General features: G+C 45.4%; 1 protein-coding gene across 2 annotated transcripts in view; it reads left to right on the top strand.

Annotated features, from left to right (window-relative positions):
- The first annotated feature begins 9289 nt into the window (after positions 1-9289).
- The window catches only part of RUNX1 (RUNX family transcription factor 1), a 267232-nt gene continuing 255807 nt past the window's right edge, over positions 9290-20714 (top strand). For both annotated transcript variants that reach the window (XM_052660383.1, XM_052660305.1), the window contains exons 1-2: positions 9290-9482; positions 9631-9747. In XM_052660383.1, the coding sequence (XP_052516343.1) occupies positions 9690-9747 (58 nt within the window). In that variant the 5' untranslated portion in view covers positions 9290-9482; positions 9631-9689. The remainder of the gene's footprint in view (positions 9483-9630; positions 9748-20714) is intronic.

The raw sequence follows: 20714 nt of genomic DNA, 5'->3' as shown, positions 1-20714 counted from the left end.
GCCTTCCAACATTCATTAGATTGACTTTCTGAAACCCCTAATATCCGTTGGACAACTACTTCAGTAAGTTCTGGAATTACAGTTCGTACCATACAGACCACATGGGCAAAAGCTAATGTCTTGAGTCTTCATTTTCAAAGTTAATTTGAAAATTGTAAACAAACATTAGTAAAATCTGAAAAGCACAGGGAAACCAACCAAGGGTAATATCTCCCTAATAATTGAAATTCATTAAAGCTCTGATGTGTCCTGCAAGGAAAGATCATTGGTAGCCCTCATGATGGAAACCCAGATGAACGTGCCTCTGTTTTACCTCTCTGTAATCCTTTAGTTCCACCAAAGCTTGCCAGTCCTGGAAATGTCCTTATCCTGCAAGGAATATTATCCCAGATATAAATCCTATGTGAGAAACAGTATCTTCAATAAAATCTCTGTGTGTATATGTATCTCTAAAGACCCCAGGTTCCAGTAATGATGTAATATGACCTCCCTTTCACAGGCAGCCCCAGAGGCTGAGGGAGTCATGGTCTGTTAGTTGGATGTAGCTAGAGTAGCATAAAGTGATACCTTGGTTTCTTCTTTCTGCTTTTGAATAAACTCAAAACTTAAGAAGAAGATGAAATGAGAACCAGAACATGAACAAGATTTTGCTTCCTGCCCTCCTCCCAGAAATCCAGCCAGTGTCTGAACTGGCAGCAGGATGGGAAGGGAATTTGAGGAGGAGGAAATTAAAGCACACACCACAAATTGTAAGTGTGATATTCTGTTTTCTCAGTAACGTTGATATTTTTTCATTTTGACATTTTGAGGTTCTGTAAGAATTTGCAGCCTGCATCTGCAAGTCTGAATGATACTCTTCCAAAAGAACATTGAATTCAATAATTAAGTGATGAACACCAAGGGTTTCTTTCTGCAGAGGAGATTTGCTACTCATTCTTACCCAGACCTCTAATTTAGGGGCCCAATGCCATGTCTTAATGACACTGGCAAGTGCAAGTATTAAAATTCACATATTGCATTTTTCCATATTGAAACATCAACCACAGATCTCGCTTATTCCATTCAAAACCACTTTGCATAGTCCAAAAATTAGTGATCCTCACAGCACCCTGGTGAAAAAGGCAGTATTATGCTTCATGCTTCTAAAGAGTCATGTGGAAGTTTGTTGATTTGCCTATCACCAGGAAAACAAGTAGCAATTACAATAAAAGTCCAAAGTTCCTGGAGCCAGGTGCTCTGCTCAGGCTGGGCATATGCATCATTCTTTGCCACCCAAACTGAAACATTGAATCCTCCGCCATCTCACCAATGTGAATTCTGGCATCTCTCACTCAGAATAATTTTAATTTTCTCATTCCCCTTAGCTTTCTCTGCCTGGATCTCATGCTAAAATTAACCTCAAGGTTGGAGGAGCTGGAAAGTTCAGGACCAACCCAAAATGTTTTCCATCTTTTGACCAAACCTCGAATACTGAACATTTCTAACATTCAAAGAGGGTTTGTTGAAGTTTCCCAACTTTACCCCTCCTGGTTTCAAATGGCACCCGAAGCAGAAGAGCCAAAATGCTGTAAGGAGAAGCTATTCCAAACAAGATTCTTGGCCCAAGGCAGGCCTGAAAGGCTCCAGATGGATCTGATTGAAGTCGCCAAACTCCCGGGTGCCTGTGTAAAAGGGGCCTCTGGATTCTGGAAGGTCTGGCTGTTATGAGCAGGTACAGTATAAGGCTGGGTCCCTTTTTCTGGAACAGAGCGTTGGGTGTGACATTGGCAAGGCTGTGACTGGACGGCAGAAGCAGGTAACCAGTGGGGAGGGGGACAGCCCCTCCTGGGACCCCTGAAGCCACCTGCAGTACTGCGGCTCCGTGAACTTGTGCTGTGCCGCTGTGGGGTCACAGGCAAGGCTTCCCTCGGAGCAGGAATGTGCTTCCAAAGTGTGAACAAGGTGGAAACTGACACTCTGATGTCTCTGGAGGGAAAAAAAAAAAAATATATATATATATATATATATATATATATATATATGCCTTCTGTTTACATGCATGTGACTACCAGTCTGGCAGAAGGAGCACACAGGAGTCTCCTACACTGTGGGTCAAGCCTCAAAAACGTGACCCAAACCCAGAGCCTGAGAAGCTTGAGTAGCCATTCAAGAAAGCTCCATCTTGGAGGACACAAGCCATGCCTTTTAGGGGTTTCTGCTGTCTAGAAACATCCGGGGCTTATCAAGTTATGCCAAGGTTGATGCTTTCGAATTGTGGTGCTGGAGAAGACTCTTGAGAGTCCTTTGGACAGCAAGGAGATCCAACCAGTTCATCTTCAAGGAAATCAACCCTGAATATTCATTGGAAGGACTGAGGCTGAAGCTGAAGTTCCGATACTTTGGCCACCTGATATGAAGAGCCAACTCACTGAAAAAGACCCTGATGCTGAGAAAGATTGAGGGCAGGAGGAGAAGGGGATGACAGAGGATGAGATGGTTGGATGGCATCATCGACTCAATGGACATGAGTTTGAGCACACCCTGGGAGATGGCGAAGAACAGGGAAGCCTGGTATGCTGCAGTCCGTGGGGTCGCAAAGAGTCGAACATGACTGAGCAAGTCAACCACAAGAAGCGAGGAAGAAAAGTCAGACCTTTCAGAAAGTGTGAAGGAAAAAACTGATCTCAAAGTATGTGAGAAATTAAAACATTCTTTCTTTACTGAATTCCTACACAGGCAAGGCTTCGCTCTGAGCCACGCTTCTCCAATTTGACTGGGTGGAGGAATTCCCCATGGGATCTTATGAAACTCTGGACTCCGGCTCTGTCGGCCTGGGGGGTGAGGGAAACCCGAGATTCTGAATCCTAACAAATTCCTATGTGATGTTAGTGCTCCTGGTCCATGGGCCACTCTGAGTAGCTCAGTAGCTTAACCTCTTGTATTTGAAACAAGTGTCATTAAATAGCTCTTTATACCATTAGACAGCTTTCATTTGATGGGTTGGTTTCAATGCCTTTTTAAAAAATTCCTATTTCCCCATTGAGCAATATGTCTTCATCTCAGGAAAGTTAAGAAATAAACACTGAAACTCTTGCCTGTCTATCAAACTAAGTCTTGGGACTTCCCTAGTGATCCAGTATCTGGGGATGCTGTGCTCCGGATGTTGGGGACCTGGGTTCAGTCCCTGGTCGGGGAACTAGATCCCACACGCCACGGTGAGGATCCAGTGCAGCCAAATAAATAAAATAAGTAATTTTTTTAAAAAAACTATCCTCTTAAATTTGAACTGTACACTTATCCTGAGGGCCTTGTGCGCAAGACAGATGTCTCTACTCTGGACCCCAGCACGAGGGTCCAGGAGACACAAAACCATTAATGTTCCGGCCTGCAGAACTCTCCAGTTGTTTTAAATTTTTGGATTTGCCAAAGAGCAGGTTATAATCCTTCCATGAAGCTCTGTCATCCAAGTCCCAGTTTAAAAATCATCATTCATTCCTTGTATGTAGAATCTTAAAAAAAGAAAAAATGATACAAATGAACTTACTTACAAAACAAAAGGAGACTCCCAGACTTAGAAAATGAACTCAAGCTTGCTGAGGTGGGGGAGGGATAGTTAGGGACTTTGGGAAGGTCATGTACACACTGCTGTGTTTTGAATGGATAACAAACAAAAACCTACTGTATAGGACAGGGAACTCTGTTCAGTGTCATGTGCCAGCCTGGTTGGGAGCGGGGTTTAGGAGAGAATGGATACATGTACATATGTAGTCCCTTCACTATTCAACTTCACTAGAATAGTCCCTTCACTATTCAACTGAAACTATTACAACATTGTTAATCAGCTATACCACAACACAAAATTCTTTGGTTGTTAAAAAAATATTTAATTTTTAAAAAATCATCACTGAGGTCATCGTCAGCATGGCATTGAAGTTTCTGGATAGCACCTCTGTTGGAACACAAAGACTTAGAAAATAATGGAAAATGTGTGCTAGGGAGAGCTTATTTGTCCTCCTGAAATTTTAGACACTATATACAGACTATATGGAGACTCTATACAGACTATACAAGGGCTACATAAAGACTACAGAAAGACCATATATAGACTTTATACAGACTATACACAGACTGTATATGTGGACTATATACAGACCATGTAGAGGCTATATGCAGACTACGCACAGACCATATAAAGACTATATATAAACTATAGAAAAACTCTATACAGTTTTGGGGGATCTTTTTTGCCTCCATTTTCGGGCCAGAGAATCTTCTTAATGATAAGCAAGTTCAGAGATAATGTACAGTAATCATGAAATGAAAAAGTCTCACAGGATGTTTGGATTGCATTGAACTGCACACAGAAGTATATACATGAATTATAGGATTATGCAAACACACATCTTTCCACCTTTGCTATTATTTTTAGAGAGCCACCAAAAATAACACCTGAGCATATCTGTCCGCCAGTAGAAGCTGTAGCCAATCTGAGCGAGGATGAAAACTGCCATCCAATTACTCGGCAAAGCCACACTCACGGCAGCCACTTGGGTACAAGTCTCGAGCCGGCAGCCCAGAGCCTGAGTCACTTGGAGGAAGCAGGACAGAGGGGTGGGTTAGTGCACAGACTTAAAGAATCCCGAACAGTGCTAGCTGAGAGACGGTCAAAGGCATCCCCCTAGGCGCTTCATGGATGGCACACTTGTCCTTTGGTCTCAGACTTCTAAGGGAGCGGTAAGGCCAAGTTCACCAGCAGCCGGCTGAGTCTTTATTATTGTTATGACTTGGAGGATACCCAGAAACACTCCCACTGTGGCCTTGGGGAGTTATCTGCTGTTACGGCACTCAATATGCCAGCAAATTTGGAAAACTCAGCAGTGACCACAGGACTGGAAAAGGTCAGTTTTCATTCCAATCCCAAAGAAAGGCAATGCCAAAGAATGCTCAAACTACTGCACAATTGTACTCATCTCACACACTAGTAAAGTAATGCTCAAACTTCTCCAAGCCAGGATTCAGCAATACATGAACCATGAACTTCCAGATGTTCAAGCTGGTTTTAGACAAGGCAGAGGAACCAGAGATCAAATTGCCAACATCCGCTGGATCATGGAAAAAGCAAGAGAGTTCCAGAAAAACATCTATTTCTGCTTTATTGACTATGCCAAAGCCTTTGACTGTGTGGATCACAATAAACCATGGAAAATTCTGAAAGAGATGGGAATACCAGACCACCTGACCTGCCTCTTGAGAAACCTATATACAGGTCAGGAAGCAACAGTTAGAACTGGACATGGAACAACAGACTGGTTCCAAATAGGAAAAGGAGTATGTCAAGGCTGTATATTGTCACCCTGCTTATTTAACTTATATGCAGATTACGTCATGAGAAACGCTGGACTGGAAGAAGCACAAGCTGGAATTAAGATTGCCGGGAGAAATCTCAAAAACCTCAGATATGCAGATGACACCACCCTTATGGCAGAAAGTGAAGAAGAACTAAAAAGCCTCTTGATGAAAGTGAAAGTGGAGAGTGAAAACGTTGGCTTAAAGCTCAACATTCAGAAATGAAGATCATGGCATCTGGTCCCATCACTTCATGGGAAATAGATGGAAACAGTGGAAACAGTGTCAGACTCTATTTTTTGGGGCTCCAAAATCACTGCAGATGGTGACTGCAGCCATGAAATTAAAAGACGCTTACTCCTTGGAAGAAAAGTTATGATCAACCTAGATAGCATATTGAAAAGCAGAGACATTACTTTGCCAACAAAGGTCCATCTAGTCAAGGCTATGGTTTTTCCAGTGGTCATGTATGGATGTGAGAGTTGGACTGTGAAGAAAGCTGAGCGTCGAAGAATTGATGGTTTTGAACTGTGGTGTTGGAGAAGACTGTTGAGATCCCTTGGACTGCAAGGAGATCCAACCAGTCCATTCTGAAGATCAGCCCTGGGATTTCTTTGGAAGGAATGATGCTGAAGCATGTGAAGAGTTGACTCATTGGAAAAGACTCTGATGCTGGGAGGGATTGGAGGCAGAAGGAGAAGGGGACAACAGAGGATGAGATGACTGGATGGCATCACTGACTCGATGGACGTCAGTCTGAGTGAACTCTGGGAGATGGTGATGGACAGGGAGGCCTGGCGTGCTGCAATTCATGGGGTCACAGAGTCGGACACGACTGAGCGACTGTACTGAACTGAACTGAACTGACGGCAGATAACCTGGAGCAAAGCAGCTCCAGGCCAGCGCACAGGCCTTCAGACTGCCGGCTGCTGCTCCGTGGCAGCTCCAGCCCCAAGGGTCACAGATGACCACAACAAACCGTGTGTGTGCACGCGTGCGTGCTTAGCCGTGTCTGACTCTATGAGACCCCATGGACTGTAGCCCACTGGGCTCCTCTAGCGGAATTCTCCAGGCAAGAATACTGGAGTGGCTTTGCCATTTCCTTCTCCAGGGGATCTTGACAGATTCTTTACCACTGAGCCACCTGGGAAGCCCACAACAAACCATGAGACCTCTGCAAATTCCAGCCTTACTTTCATCTTTAAACATGACCTGCCATAGGAAGATCCCACTGGGAAAGATCCATACTCGGCTCCAACTAGGCCCACAGAGAAATTGGGTATTTAACGGGTACATCCAAACTCTCCCATTGAGCATCTGGACACTTCAGGCTAGAATTTTCTGGGAAGTTTCTGGAATGAAATACCCAAAGGACTAGTTGCATCACCACTTGAATTTCTAAGTCATTATGAAGTCTCAACCGACTCTAACGTGGCAGCTGCATGTTACAGCGTTGAGCTTGTAGGGTCCATCCGGGGAGTACTCAGTGTAGCAGAGAGAAAAGACCCTGGTATGGGGTTGAACCAGCCTCAACTTTATCAGGGAGCCCAGAAACACACTGGTAATTATCTTAACAGAGGATTTCCATGGAGAGCTCAAGGCAACTTGCATGACATTGAGAGCTTCATAAATTTGAAGAAATGCACACATTGTTATCCTTCTCAGTACTAATAAGGTGTCAAGCTTTGGCAAAATAACTTCACACCCGTCTGGGAGAAAGCAGTCTCTCTCTGGAGTTTCAATTCCTGCTTTAGTCAAAACAGGAGTAAGAAAGAATTATGTCTATTCCTTTTTAAAGCCCTGTGCCCTGATCTCTGGCTGTGTTATCCCTGGTGTGTGGGGGTGAAATTGAGAGAATGTGAGGGGAAAACCCAGGGGGTTATTCTAATAGTACAGACTTTATTACAAAGTGTCTTTGCTGGCTATCACTGACCAGCTTGGAATCCAGGGTTAGCAGTTCAGAATCCCTTATCTCAGGCTTCCCTGGGGGCTCAGTGTTGAAGAATCTGCCTACCAAGGCAGGAGACTCGGGTTTGAGCCCGGCTCCAGGAGGGTCCCACATGCAGTGGAGCAACAAAACCGGTGCACCATGACTGCTGAGCCTGCGCTCTAGAGAGTAGTCCCTGCTCTGCACAACTAGAGAAAAACCCGAGCAGCAACAAAGATTCAGCAGAGCAACCCCACCTCACCAAAAAAAAAAAAAAAAAAATTCCTTACTCATAGTGTCTCTTAACCATGTGCATTGAAATTAAGAACAGAGTGCCCTGGAACAGCAGTCCCCAAACATTTAGGCACCAGGGACCAGTTTTGTGGAAGACAATTTTTCCAAGGACTAGGGGCAGGGGATGGTTCAGGTGGTAATGTGAGTGATGGGGAGCAGTGGGAAGTGGGGAAGGGGGCAGCAGGAGAAGCTTTTCTTGCTCACCTGCCTCTCACCTCCTGCTGTGCAGCCCCGGGGAGGGGGGGTGGCGCGGGGGAGGCGGCAGAGGGGAAGGGGGTTGGCGATCCTATCCTGGAGGATGTCTACAGAGCAGAGCAAAAGAAGTAAAGTTATTAATGGGGAAAGGAGATGTTTACTTTGGAACTTCAAAATGAACATTTGATTAGTGAGCTGGTAAAACCAGTGGGCTGGGGCTTCCCAGGTGGCTCAGTGGTAAAGAATCTACCTGCCAATGCAAAAGATGTGGGTTCAGTCCCTGGGTTGGGAAGATCCCCTAGAGGAGGGAATGGCAACCCACTCTAGTATTCTTACCTGGGAAATCCCATAGACAGGGGAACCTGATGGGCCACAGTTCATGGGGTCGCAAAGAGTAGGACAGAACAACAACAACAACAACCAATGGGCAGGAAAAATAAATAAATATGTGCGCCCCAAATGGCTGGCCCACGTGCAAGATTAGCCTGATTTCAGCACTACCAAGTAGGCGTGTCTTCTTCCTAAACTACAGAATGAACTGTCTAGTATTCTTTGTCAGTTCTTGTTCTGGAGGACCATCCCCTCTGCCCTCCCTATATTTTGTGAAGTTCTCTTAATGCTCTCAAAGTGCAGTTGCCACAGTGCTGGGCTGAGTTTTACCTACAGGTGTGAATTAGCTTACTAATTTGAATTGTACTTGAAAAAGGCAATACAGGGATCGTTGATGGGTGAAAACAAAAAGTGAACAGTGTTAAGGCAGCCGCTGCTTCGACCCCAAGTACAGAATTTCGCTTTTCTTTGTTTTCCTTTAGCTTCCTGAGTTCAGTGTGTATGTATGTGTGTAAGAGATAAACATAATTTTATCCCTTTATTGAAAAGATGTCCACTTAGGAGGAAGAAAACCACATACTTTTGGTTTTATTAAAATGGTCTTTTAGTCACAAAATTAAAATGTTTTCTTCTTTGCAGGCTTTAAAATACCAGTAAGTTGCTAGACCCTCTTAGGGGTCAGATTCTCATCCAAATAGTTCCTTTTATTATTTTTTCCTTTTATAGTTTCACTTATGCTGTGATCATCTTTACCAGGGGCTGAGTTCTGCTGATCTGATGCCCAGCATCTGAAATGATGGGCTCCATATCCTGTCTGCACAGCAGCCCGATGCCAGGGTTGAATTACTATTGAATAAGCAGCAGTGAAATCTTTATCAAAATAATCAGGGGTTCCCAAAACCACAAATAACAACAACCGGACTCAAGTTGTACTAAATCAGCAAAGATCATTGATATAATAAGATTCTGAGTCACTTTTTTTCTGCAGTCTCTCTCTCTCTCCTCCTCTTGCAAAGTCTCCTCGGCTATTTTCTTGCACCGCTTGGGGGAGGGCAGGTGGAGGGAAGGAAGGGCATTGCTCAGAAAGTTTAAAAAAAAAAAAATTGACATCACTGAAGTCACATGATTGGCAAGAACCAATTAAGATGGGCTGTGGAAAGGGGAACAGTTAAATTTGTAATTTGGGTTGTGTGAAAACTTCTTTGGGCCTCATAAACAACCACAGAACCACAAGTTGGGTAGCCTGGCAGTGTCAGAAGTCTGAGCCCAGCATAGTGGTCAGCAGGCAAGACGGATCACTCTGACTGGAAACCACAGGGCTTCGCAGAGTTCTGAACATCATCAACCCACAGCCAAGACGCCGCTTTTTTTTTTTTAATCTTTAGCAATTTGAATATCTGTCTTTGCAAAGGTACATTTCTTTTTTTTTTCTTCCTTAGGGCTCAGGGAACCCCAGAGGTGTCGAGGGAAAAAAAAAACAAAAACAAAAAGGACCTGTAGGGAACCATGGTTGGGGGTGAGGTTAAAACGGTGACCTTTCTTGGTTTCTCGCTCTTAAGGTAAAAGAACTCATTGAATCCCCCGCCTTCAGAAGAGGGTGCCTTTTCAGGAGGAAGCGATGGCTTCAGACAGCATGTTTGAGTCATTTCCTTCATATCCACAGTGCTTCATGAGAGGTGAGTACACTCTGAGATTTTAATATCTACTTTTGCTCGGCTCTGTAGATAATAAAGTGGCTGCCTGTTGTAACTGGGTGCAGAGAGCCCCTGCCGCTCTCCCGTCTGTTTGGGGGCAGGAATTCAAACACCTCTTCGGGTGTAAGATTTCAAGGCTATTGGATTACTTATTCATCAGATGGCCGCTTTTGAGAAATGTTTTCATAAATACTTAGTTAAGCTGTCGAGGGGTTCCGTCGGTGGGTGAGAACTTTGTCCGGGGCAAGTCAGTTGGGCTGTTCCTGATTAAAATCCTAGAGATCATAAAGCTTGCAGGAGGCTCTCTGGGTTTTCTCTGGTTGCCCCCCGGCCTGAGATGGCTGTGGCTGAGTTGCCCCGCGCTGGGCAGGCAGTGTGGCCCACATGCCAGCCTGCCCTGGGCTTTAGCAGACTCCAGCATCACCGGCCAAGAAGGCTGGTGCCAGCGTGGGGCGGAGGCAGAGGTCGGCTCACCGCCCAGGCGGGGACACAGCAGGGACAAAGTAGCAAGTCAGTTGTCTCCGAAAGACGGATGGTAGAGGAGCCGGGCAGACTGGTCTAGGTTGAAAGCCCCAGAATGGGGCCTTGCTGGGTTATTCCTTGCAGCCTCAATGCAAAAGAGGCTGCCGGCATCTTCCGAAAGAGAATGAAAGCGAAGCATACACAAGTCTCTCCCGCCAAGAGCAACGAAGAAGTTGCCTAAGTCAAGCGTCTGAAGTGGCAGCTGAAGTCATTGAGATTGCATGCTTCCTAATAGAAGCAGCTAGTTGGGGGTACCTGCCTGCATGTTGGCAACCAGCCTCTTGAAACGCGCCGAGCTGTGGTTGAGCTCTGAATGTGTGAGTATGTGTGTGGTGTGCATGGGCGTCTGGGGTTATCTCTGCTGGGAAAAAAGAGGGCCGCGCCTAAACAAACACAAAGAAGAACGCAGAAATGTCACCAAGACATTGCCGTGTGCGTTGGGGCGAGCCCTTTGACCAGCGTCTGCACAGCCTGTGGCTTAATGGTTTGGCAGAGCTGGGATGGAGTGGGATGGATGGGACGTGGGGGGGTGGGGATCATTCATTTTCTAGCTACAAATGCTCGCGCGCACCCAAATAGTGTCTGTGACTCATTATTTATTCATCGAGCCAAGTGAGCCGAAGAATGCAGAGGGCTGCCAGCCACTTTGTCACAACAAACGCTATTGTGGATGCCACAGAGCCTCTGTGTTTCCGGGTCCCTGAAATTTAAACACTTGACAAAGATGTGTGTGTGTGTGTGTGTGTGTGTGTGTGTGTGTGTGTGTGTGTTGTAGGGAGAGCAGGATTTCAGGAGAAGGGGAAGAAAGCAAGTCATTAACCGATTCAAAGCTTCAAATTAAAGGGTTTTCAAGTGCTTCTTTACTGGCAGCTGAGGACATTTTAGTGAAGTTGAGTCATGCGCTGGGTATGAGTCACACATCCTCACGGCGCTGAGCTTCTGCGGCAGAAACGCCGGCCGCTGGGGGTGAGAAGCTATGAAGGGCCTTCTCGCTGCATTTCCTCTGGGCCTCTGACAAGCAAAGGAAGCAATATTTGTAGAATAACAGAAAGGAAAAAAAAAATCTTCCTGCCTCTACTCTGCTTTCAATACTCTCTCCAAACTATGATTGTTTCCTATTCTATCTACTCAGGAAGGCAGATTCAGGAAATTTTTCAACATCCCACTGGGTAATAGATGGGATTTCGGTGTGCAGGGCTGGCCTGTCTTCCTGTCCTTACTGGTGAGACAGCAGAGCTAAGTGAGGGGGGACCTGGTGACCTGCTCAGACGCCGGCAAAGACAAGGAGCTCAGCCCCTAACCCAGCCTCACAGTCCCTGTGTCCCCAGGATGGACACCGACCGGACCTGCTCCCCAGGTTTAGGAGCTGGTGGCAGCATAGATTTCAAGAGGAACTCTGTGCAGGGGATGCTAGCACCCCAACCAAGACTCAGAAGGGCTCATGGGAAAAAGTCTTTTCTTTCCTTCCGGTCATTAAAAGGAACTCAGGGATGATTACAATCACACACTCAAGAATATAATATGGAGACTGAATTTCAGAGAATCAGAGTGAAATCTAGGCCATTTTTCACGGCTCAGTTTATCAAGGTGATTCGTCAGGCTGACGGTTTGCATGGTCTGGGTTCGTGGTCCACACCACTCGTTTGAGTCTGGAGAGTTAGCAAAATGTCACTACATTTGGTACGAGATGGGCCCTGCCTTAGAGCGCAATGCTAGAAGAATTGCCCTACTCTCTATTAAAGTCTGTATCCTCCTTGCAGCCAGTACCCTGTCCCCCCAGCCTGGCCGTGAGCAGCGCCCCTCACTGTGGTCATTTATTGCCGCCTGTAATTTATAGCGTGTGTGCCCTCCCCAACTGCAGCTCCAAGAGAGTGGGGAAAATATCTTGTTTTCTTCCTGGGATGGCCCTTTATCAGTGCGTGCAATTCTCACAGGAGGAAACCCATAACTCATTTTTTGAGCAAGATACCCATGTGGAAATGGAGGCGAAAGAGAGGTGTGGGACCAAGCCAACCATTGTTCCCTTCTGTGTGACAGGCAAGCGAGAGTCTGAGAGCCTGGCATGCAAAACAAATGTGGTCTACCACAGAGAAGGCTGCCTCTGCGCCTTCTCACTGAATGTGCTCAGGCAAGAAGATGAGGCGTGATTGAAATTCCCTGGCATGATCCCCCGTGGTTCAAGGCACGATGTCCCTGCAGGACCCAAACTCGGGTCCCCTGGCGGGGTACCACGTGCGGGCCTGCAGAGTGGGGAAGGAGTGCGGAGGAAGAACTTCGGCACGTATGTGTTTTTGCAAAATGCCTCAGGTAGCCGTGTTCTTAGAAGTGGCTTAGTGGTCTATGCAAAGCCTGAATGCTAATATGCCTATGAGTTCCTAGAACCACAGGTAAAAATCTCGGTGGGGCTGACGCACCGTTGTCTTCTCGAGGTTATCTCTCAAAGGGAATTGCAGGAGCGGAGGCTGAACGTGTGAAGCATGCCTCTCCATGGGTCTCAGTTTGCCGCTTCTTTGCAGAGAAATATTGGTGAAGACATCTCTGGCTCTGCTGGAGATTTAAGATCACACAAAGCCGTTGATTCAACTGGGTATCAGACACCATGTGAATTCCGTGTCCATTTGCCAAGGCTGCCATAACAAACAAGCATAGACTGAGTAGCTTAAACAACAGAAATGGATTGCCTCGTGATTCCAGAGGCCAGAATTTCACGGACAATCCTGGTGTAGCTTTGGTCTTGGGAAGGCTTCAAGGCATCGGGAGGTTGGTTTCTTCTGAGGCCTCTTTCTTTGTCTTGTAGACGCTGTCTTCTCCCTGTGGCCTCATGTACTCTTCCTTCATAATTTTCTATGTCATAATTTCCTCTTCTTACAAGGATACTAGTCGTATTGCATTAGATCCCACCATGAGGACCTCATTTACTCTTAATGATCTCTGCAAAAACCCACTCTCTAAATACAGTCATCTTCTGAAACACTGGGAGTTAGCACTTCAACGTATGAACTTGGGGAGGACACACTTCAGTCCCTGACAGTGTGTCTTAGCCAGTCTGACTCCCCCGGACCCACAAGGAACCTGTACTTTTCCTAAGTGCCCTCCTGGATGTGGAGGAATCAGATCCCAGCTCCCCCCATGTGAGACGCAACTCTTGCGTTCTGAAACTGCCCACACATTTTGAAACTGAGAAGAAAAAAAAAGGTGTTAAAATCTATCTAAACTCACAATCAGACCCTTTGCTATTTAGTTCCTTTGCATGCTGAGAGACCTGTGAAAATGACAAGGCAATTCTGAAATGTTTAAGCTTTAAAACAGCAAAGAGCAGTCCCCCAGGAGATGCCACCTCCTTGGCTCTGCCTCCTCCCCAGGGATCGTCCCTGCAATCCCAGACCTTCCCAAGGCACACCCCATGCCTGGGGGTGGGAGACAGGCCACAGGAGGCCCCACACCTGCTCAGACTCCAAGGGCTGGCCCGGTGAGCTGCCAGGAGCAGAAGCAACTTTAGAAGGAACAGCTGAGCCAGGGGCTAACCGGCAAGCAAGCAGCCTGGGAGAGATTTTGGAAGCAAATTCATCGCCAGGAGGTTTCTCTCTTCTCTTGAAACAGGTCTGAATTGTGGACTTTGAAAAGATTTGCCCTTTTCCTGAGAAAGCGAGTGATGTTGGGCCACTGCACACACAGAATCTAAGAGAGACAGGCTTGGGGGTGTTGGTCTAAAGCACAGAGCCCAGGAGCTTGTAAGAGCAGCCAGGATGAAAAAAGAGAAGGAGCCAGGGCTGAAGAAGGACTAGGCAGACTTAGTACGGTGACGCCCTTTTCCTTTTCTTTTCAGGTTTTCCGGCTTTTTGCCAAAATAGCATGGGACAGCTTCTTTCTTGAGCTTTGGTTTCCTCATCTCTGAAGTGAGGACAGTATCAGACTAGCCAAAAAGTTCATTCGGGTTTTTCCGTACGGTAAAACCCAAATGAACTCTTTGGCCAACCCGAAGGACTTGTTGTTAAAGTGGCTGCAAGGACTAAATTAAACAACCCAAGTACAGTGCTTGGTGCTGCCATGAAAACCAGGCAGTTAATGTCAGCCACGGTGACTGCGGTTCAGCTTTCCAGATGATGCTTAGTCAAGGCCGTCTACTCTCAAAAGGAGAGGTCACGGGGGACCCCAGGAGAGGCCTCCCGAAGACAAAGACCCTGGGTGGGGAGGAGACGGTGTGGAGAGTCAGAACCAGGACGAGAGGGAAGGGGGTCTGCCGTGGGGGTCCAGCCTAGGCCGGGGCAGCGTGGCAGGAGCCCAGTGGGGTGTGGAATTTGGTGAGTAAATTAGCCGTCCCTTCAACACCATGTCTCTCTTGCTTTATGAGAAAGAGGACAGAGAAAGGGTGAGGGCACTTTGTGTCACTTGATGGGGTTAGCTTTTCAATGTCGTAGCTAGTTGGGGCATGAGACAGGAATCCTGATGGAAGTTTCTCCTTTTTGAGGTCCTGGTATCACTTTATTCTCCTGAAGTCCCTTGTTAATGAAACAGCCACCTCCTCACCTGGTGACCCTCCACAGGTCCCCCTGGCTCCATGCTTCTAGGGATATTTCTGTGTATTTGTCAAAGTCCTGGAGAAGCCAGTGGGGAGAGGAGCCTGGCAGGCTATATATGGGGTCACAAGAGTTGGACACGGCTTAGCGACTTCCCCACCACCACCACCAGTGAAGGCACCTTGGTTGCTTGTCAGGTTGGGGGTGGGAGTGAAGGCCGCACAGGAAACTCAAGTGAAATTGCTGTTTCTCAGGTAACTTCCTAGTGACCTAGATGAGTCATTAGATGTCTCCGTGTCTCATCTGAGTTCTGCAAAAGGGACTAATAATGTTCTAGATGAGCTTGCCTCTGAATGACCGAGTTCCTGTTCAAAATATTTCAATATGTCAGAGAGAGGTACCATAAAACACATCACAAAGTGTCTCAGTGTAAAAACATGAAGCAATTTTAAAAAAAATTATTTTATTTCCTAGTGGAAAACAGTGATCCTACCATTTCACATATGGCAAGCATTTTCCCCAAATTCTCTTAAAAAATTTTTTTCCAACTCCCATTCTTGAGAGAGCTCCCCAGAAGCTGCTCTGGTACCCGAAAAGAAAGTGTTAGTCTCTCAGGCCTGTCTGACTCTTTGCAACCCCACAGACTGTAGCCCGCCAGACTTCTCTGTCCGTGGAATTCTCCAGGCAAGAATACTGGAGTGGGTTGCCATTTCCTTTACCTAGACCTTAAAGTTTGCAAAATATTCTTTTTCCAAAAATTTTGTTCCTTAAGCTCCCCTGTCCCTTCTTCTCGAGGCCACCAATCCCCTCCTTCAGCCTCTTTGCTGAGTAAAAAGAGCCTCAAGTAATATGTCGTACTTGGCCTAGTTATCCCCCTCAAAAAAAAATTCAGTATGATGCCCCAGGGTGGTAGAAAGGGAGGGAGTGTCTCCTCCAAGAGCTTTGCAGACCATGCACGTAATCAAGGAGTGCTTTCAGAGAATTATGGGTGGTTCCTGGACACAAGTTCAGCTCAGTTCAGTCCCTCAGTCATGTCCAACTCTTTGCGACCCCACGGACTGCAGCACGCCAGGCTTCCTTGTCCATCACCAACTCCCGGAGTTTACTCAAACTCATGTCCATCAAGTTGGTGATGCCATCCCACCATTTCATCCTCTGTCATCCCCTTCTCCTCCACCTTCGCTCTTTCCCAGCATCAGGGGCTTTTCCAATGAGTCAATTCTTCGCATCAGGAGTTTCAGCAACAGTCCTTCCAATGAATATTCAAGACTGATTTCCTTTAGGATGGACTGGTTGGACCTCCTTGCAGTCCAAGGGACTCTCAAGGGTCTTCTCCAACACCACAGTCCAAAAGCATCAATTCTTCAGTGCTCAGCTTTCTTTATAGTCCAACTCTCACATCCATACATGACTACTGGAAAAACCATAGCTTTGACTAGATGGACCTTTGTTGGCAAAGTAATGTCTCTGTTTTTTAGTATGCTGTCTAGGTTGGTCATAGCTTTTCTTCCAAGGAGCAAATATCTTTTAATTTCATGGCTGCAGTCACCATCTTCAGTGATTTTGGAGCCCAGAAAAATAAAATCTCTCACTCTTTCCATTGTTTCCCCATCTATTTGCCATGAGGTAATGGGACCAGATGCCATGATCTTTGTTTTCTGAATGTTGAGTTTTAAGCCAAGTTTTTCACTCTCCTCTTTCACTTTCATCAAGAGGCTCTTTAGTTCTTCACTTTCTGCCGTAAGGGTGGTGTCATCTGCATATGAGATTATTGATATTTCTCCCAGCAATCTTGATTCCAGCTTGAACTTCATCCAGCCCGGCATTTCACATGATGTACTCTGCATATAAGTTAAATAAGCAGGGTGACAATATACAGCCTTAACGTACTCCTTTCCCAATTTGGAACCAGGACACGAAACAGAGTCTGAAGCCTCATGTAAGCTTTCACCTGCTGGACAAGTAAGCTGGACCCTCCCCTGGATCACACAACCTTCTCTTTTCATCAAAGGGACATCCTTTCATCCTCCCTTAGCTCCTTGAATCTCTCCCTTCCTCCTCCTCTTTACTGTCCTGACAACACTGAATGATGCCAGAGAAAGAAAAGAAGGAATTCAGGTGGAAAAACCATGCACCTCAAAGACGACTGAAATGATGCCTTTTCTTACAGTGACATAAAGAGCCTGAAACTCTTGCTAGGGTTTACCGGTGAGAAGTATGTTCAGCTATACATTGACTACAGTGGCTCAAGCAGCCAGGCCTTGTTCCAGCATGGGTGACATGTGGTTCAGGAGCAAGTGGTCCATGGCTGGCACAGCAAGATGCTCTTGTGTTCTGGTTCCACCATGAGAGGCATGCAACTCGGATCTGTCCAGGCAGGAAGGAGATGGGGGCCTCAAACCCTTCTTCTTGGAGCTCTGTCTTTTTACTCAAGGAAGGAAGCCCCCTCTCTGCCAGCTCCCTCTTAGGACATAGGACATCTCATAGGACAGAGCCGTGTCTGTGACATGGTGCCCAGGGCAGCAGATGTGGCACTTATCAGCTCACAGAGCAGAGGAAAGCAGAGGGGAAGGTGGGTGGGAGTGATGTCAGGGGGCCCAGGGCAACATCTGCCAGGCCACATTGTTCCCTGGCAGGTACCCTGGCATTCCTGGTGACGTCCCTTCTCCTAGGTCCTCCATGTGGGCTGTGCTTTGAAAATACACCCAGAGGTGGGGTGAACTGGGAGACTGGGATTGAAATACACACACTATTGATACATGTCTGCTTTGTCATCTCTGACTCTGAGACCCCATGGGCTGCAGCCCACCAGGCTCCTCTGTCCACGGGATTCTCCAGGCAAGAGTGCTGGAGTGGGTTGCCATTTCCTCCTCCAGGAGATCTTCCAGACCCAGGGAATGAACCTATATCTCCTGAGTTTCCTGCACTGGCAGGCAGATTCTTTACCACTGAGCCACCTGTGTAGCCCCGATACTATGTCTGAAATAGATACCTAAGGAGAACCTGCTATAATAGCTTAGGGAACCCCAGTCAGTGCTCTGTGGTGACCTAAATGGGAAGGAAATCCTTGAAAGAAGGGCTATGGGTACACGTAGAGCTGATTCAGTAGAAATCAGTAGAAATCACCAACACTGTAAAGAAACTATACTCCAATAAAACTTTTTTTAAAAGAAGAAGAAAATACACTCAGGGAGGCTCTGAGTTATTCCTTCAGTCCTTGAAAGTTGCCAGTGGATCCTGGGGGTAGGGAGGATGGTATTTTTTCTTTTTTTCGCTTTATGAAAGAAAATGAAAGCACCTTCAAGTAAAGGTCTTGAATTTTTTTTACTGAAGTATAATTGACTTACAATGTGTTGATTACAGGTATACAACAAAGTGATTCAGTTATATACATACATATATATATATCAGATATATAGAGGATTATATATATATATATATATCCTTTTCAGATTTTTTTCCATCATAGGTAATTATAAGGTGTTGAATATAGTTCCCAGTGCTATACAGCAGACACTCATTGTTTATCTGTTTTATATATAGTGGTTATGATCTGTTAATCCAAGCTCCTAATTTATCCCTCCCCACTTTTAGTATTTTTTATTGGAATATAATTTCTTTACGATGTTGTGTCAGTTTCTGCTTGCTATACAACAAAGTGAATCAGCTATGTGTATACATGTATCCCCATGCCCCCTCTCTTGAGGCTCTCTCCCACCACCCCATCCCACTCCTCCAGGTCATCATGGAGCACAGAGCTGAGCTCCCTGGGGTACAGAGCAGCTTCCCTCTAGCTAGCTATTTTACACGATTGTGTATATATGTAGTGCTGCTCTTCCAGTTCATCCCACATTCTCCTGCCCCTCCACGTCCACAAGTCCGTTCGCCACATCTGCATTTAGAGCCTGTCATACAGAGTGACGTAAGTCAGAGAGAAAAACAAATATTGTGTATAAATGCATATACACGGAACCTAGGAAAATGGAACTGACGAATGCGCTTTCATTTTTGATTTACTGAAAGCAAAATAGGCAGGAGATGGGATGGAGTGGGACAGGGGGCCTGTCAAAAGGGAGACAGGGTCACACCTATTTTCAGGGTCGAAACCCAGAAGCACACTTGACTCTCACAGTGTTACAAAAAACAACCAGCTTTGTATAGACCAGAGTGTTGCTTATATAAAAGCCACCACACCTGGCCCCTGGGTTGATGTATCTACTAGTAACTGGAAATAATTTCCTTTTTTCTCTTCCTTGCTCTTTTGAATTCTCAAAACCCCATGACCTAACCCTCTACACCTTTACTTTTTTTTTTAAGAGAATTCTTTTCTACAGAATTTCTGGAGGGAAATTTTCTTTTAAGTCACCCTCCTTAAATTTACCCAAGGATGTTCTATCTCTGATTGAAAGACAACAACCAGATAATACCCCTCTATCTGGGAGATAGAACACTTATTCATACCTTATATTTCTGCAAGTTACAGATTATTTTTGCTTCGTAATTACTGGCCTGTCTACTTCCTGAGTCTGGATGAAAATCTACTTCCCTGAAAGTCAATGCCTTAAAAAAAAAAAAAGCCTTTATTCAGTTTTTCCCTGAAAGAAGAAATAGTGTAAATCTTTCATCCTGCTTTGCTGCAAGATGAGTGAACACAGAGAATTGTTGATTTTGTGGAAGACATTGCCCTCCCTGCCCTTGGCCTTTCTGTGTCTAATCTCAGATGGACTTCTCTTTAAAGAGTGGGCTCTCCCAGACAGTTTGGGGGCCCCAGGGTAAAAGGTCACCCAAAATAAAAATCACAGTTGGCTAGTTGGGCTTGTTCAATGCCTCTACTGCTTTCAAGACTGATGCTTCTTTGCGTAAATTTGCCACCTGTGCTAAACTGATTCAAAGCTAAGGACTCAACTTGTTAAGTCTTGAAGCCATGTCTATTGGAAGAAATATGTCACTGACACTTTGCAAAACTTCTGCCCACCTTCCTTGCCAACCATCTGATTTTTACTCCTGGTCTTTCGGATGTCCTCTGTGAAGACTAGGACTCCTAAAAATAAACCCTTTCTGATAAGGAACAAAATTATAAGATATGAACCATAAGTCAAATATAGCCTCGGACCTCAAAGCAAGCCTCTATTTCCTCTTCTCTTTGAGAGCCATATTGGTCCTGAACAGCACGTAGGTTTTTCTGAAAATGTATAAGAATTCAGATTTTTTTTTTATTAGTAGGATGTCTTAAAGAAAGAACTAAAAAATATTCCAGTGATCAACTTGCCAGATAGGGATATGTTAAAAAGAGCAAACAGAAGTCAGAACCCTGGGATTAACAGATACACACTACTGTATATAACATAGACAAACAATAAGGACGTACTATATAGCACAGGAAACTATATTCACTGTCTTGTAATAACCTATGATGAAGGCTCTGAAAGACCTATGATGGAAAAGAGTCTATGTATACACACACACACACACACACACACACACACACACACATATACACACATGTAGCTAGCTGAATCACTTTGCTGTACACTTGAAAGTATACAACATTGTAAAACAACTATTCGTCAATAAAAATAAAGTTAGAACCCTGAGTACGTGGCTTACTCTTAGGTGGTCACAGGCTGTTGTGAGTGGAGTTTTTTCAAAGAGGCTAACCACGGTGTCAGAAAATCTTTCATTGCTCAGTGAAGGAACAATTTCCATCTTCTACACACACACACCAAAAAAAAAGATCACATATAACCTTTGATGTTCATTTTTATTACAGCTTCAAAACGTGCAAAAGAGAATGTAGACAAAAATACATTAGTTTGGGTGCCATTTTTCCAGGAGCAGTTTCAACGCCAACCACAGTTTGCTGTTTTATTACACAGCTTCTGTTTGCACTTTGAACTACGTGCTTGAGGC

This window comes from Budorcas taxicolor, chromosome 1 (genome assembly GCF_023091745.1).
Source record: "Budorcas taxicolor isolate Tak-1 chromosome 1, Takin1.1, whole genome shotgun sequence".
Lineage (NCBI taxonomy): Eukaryota > Metazoa > Chordata > Mammalia > Artiodactyla > Bovidae > Budorcas > Budorcas taxicolor.
Note: the sequence above shows the minus strand (reverse complement) of the source record. Positions and strands in the feature narration are given on the sequence as shown.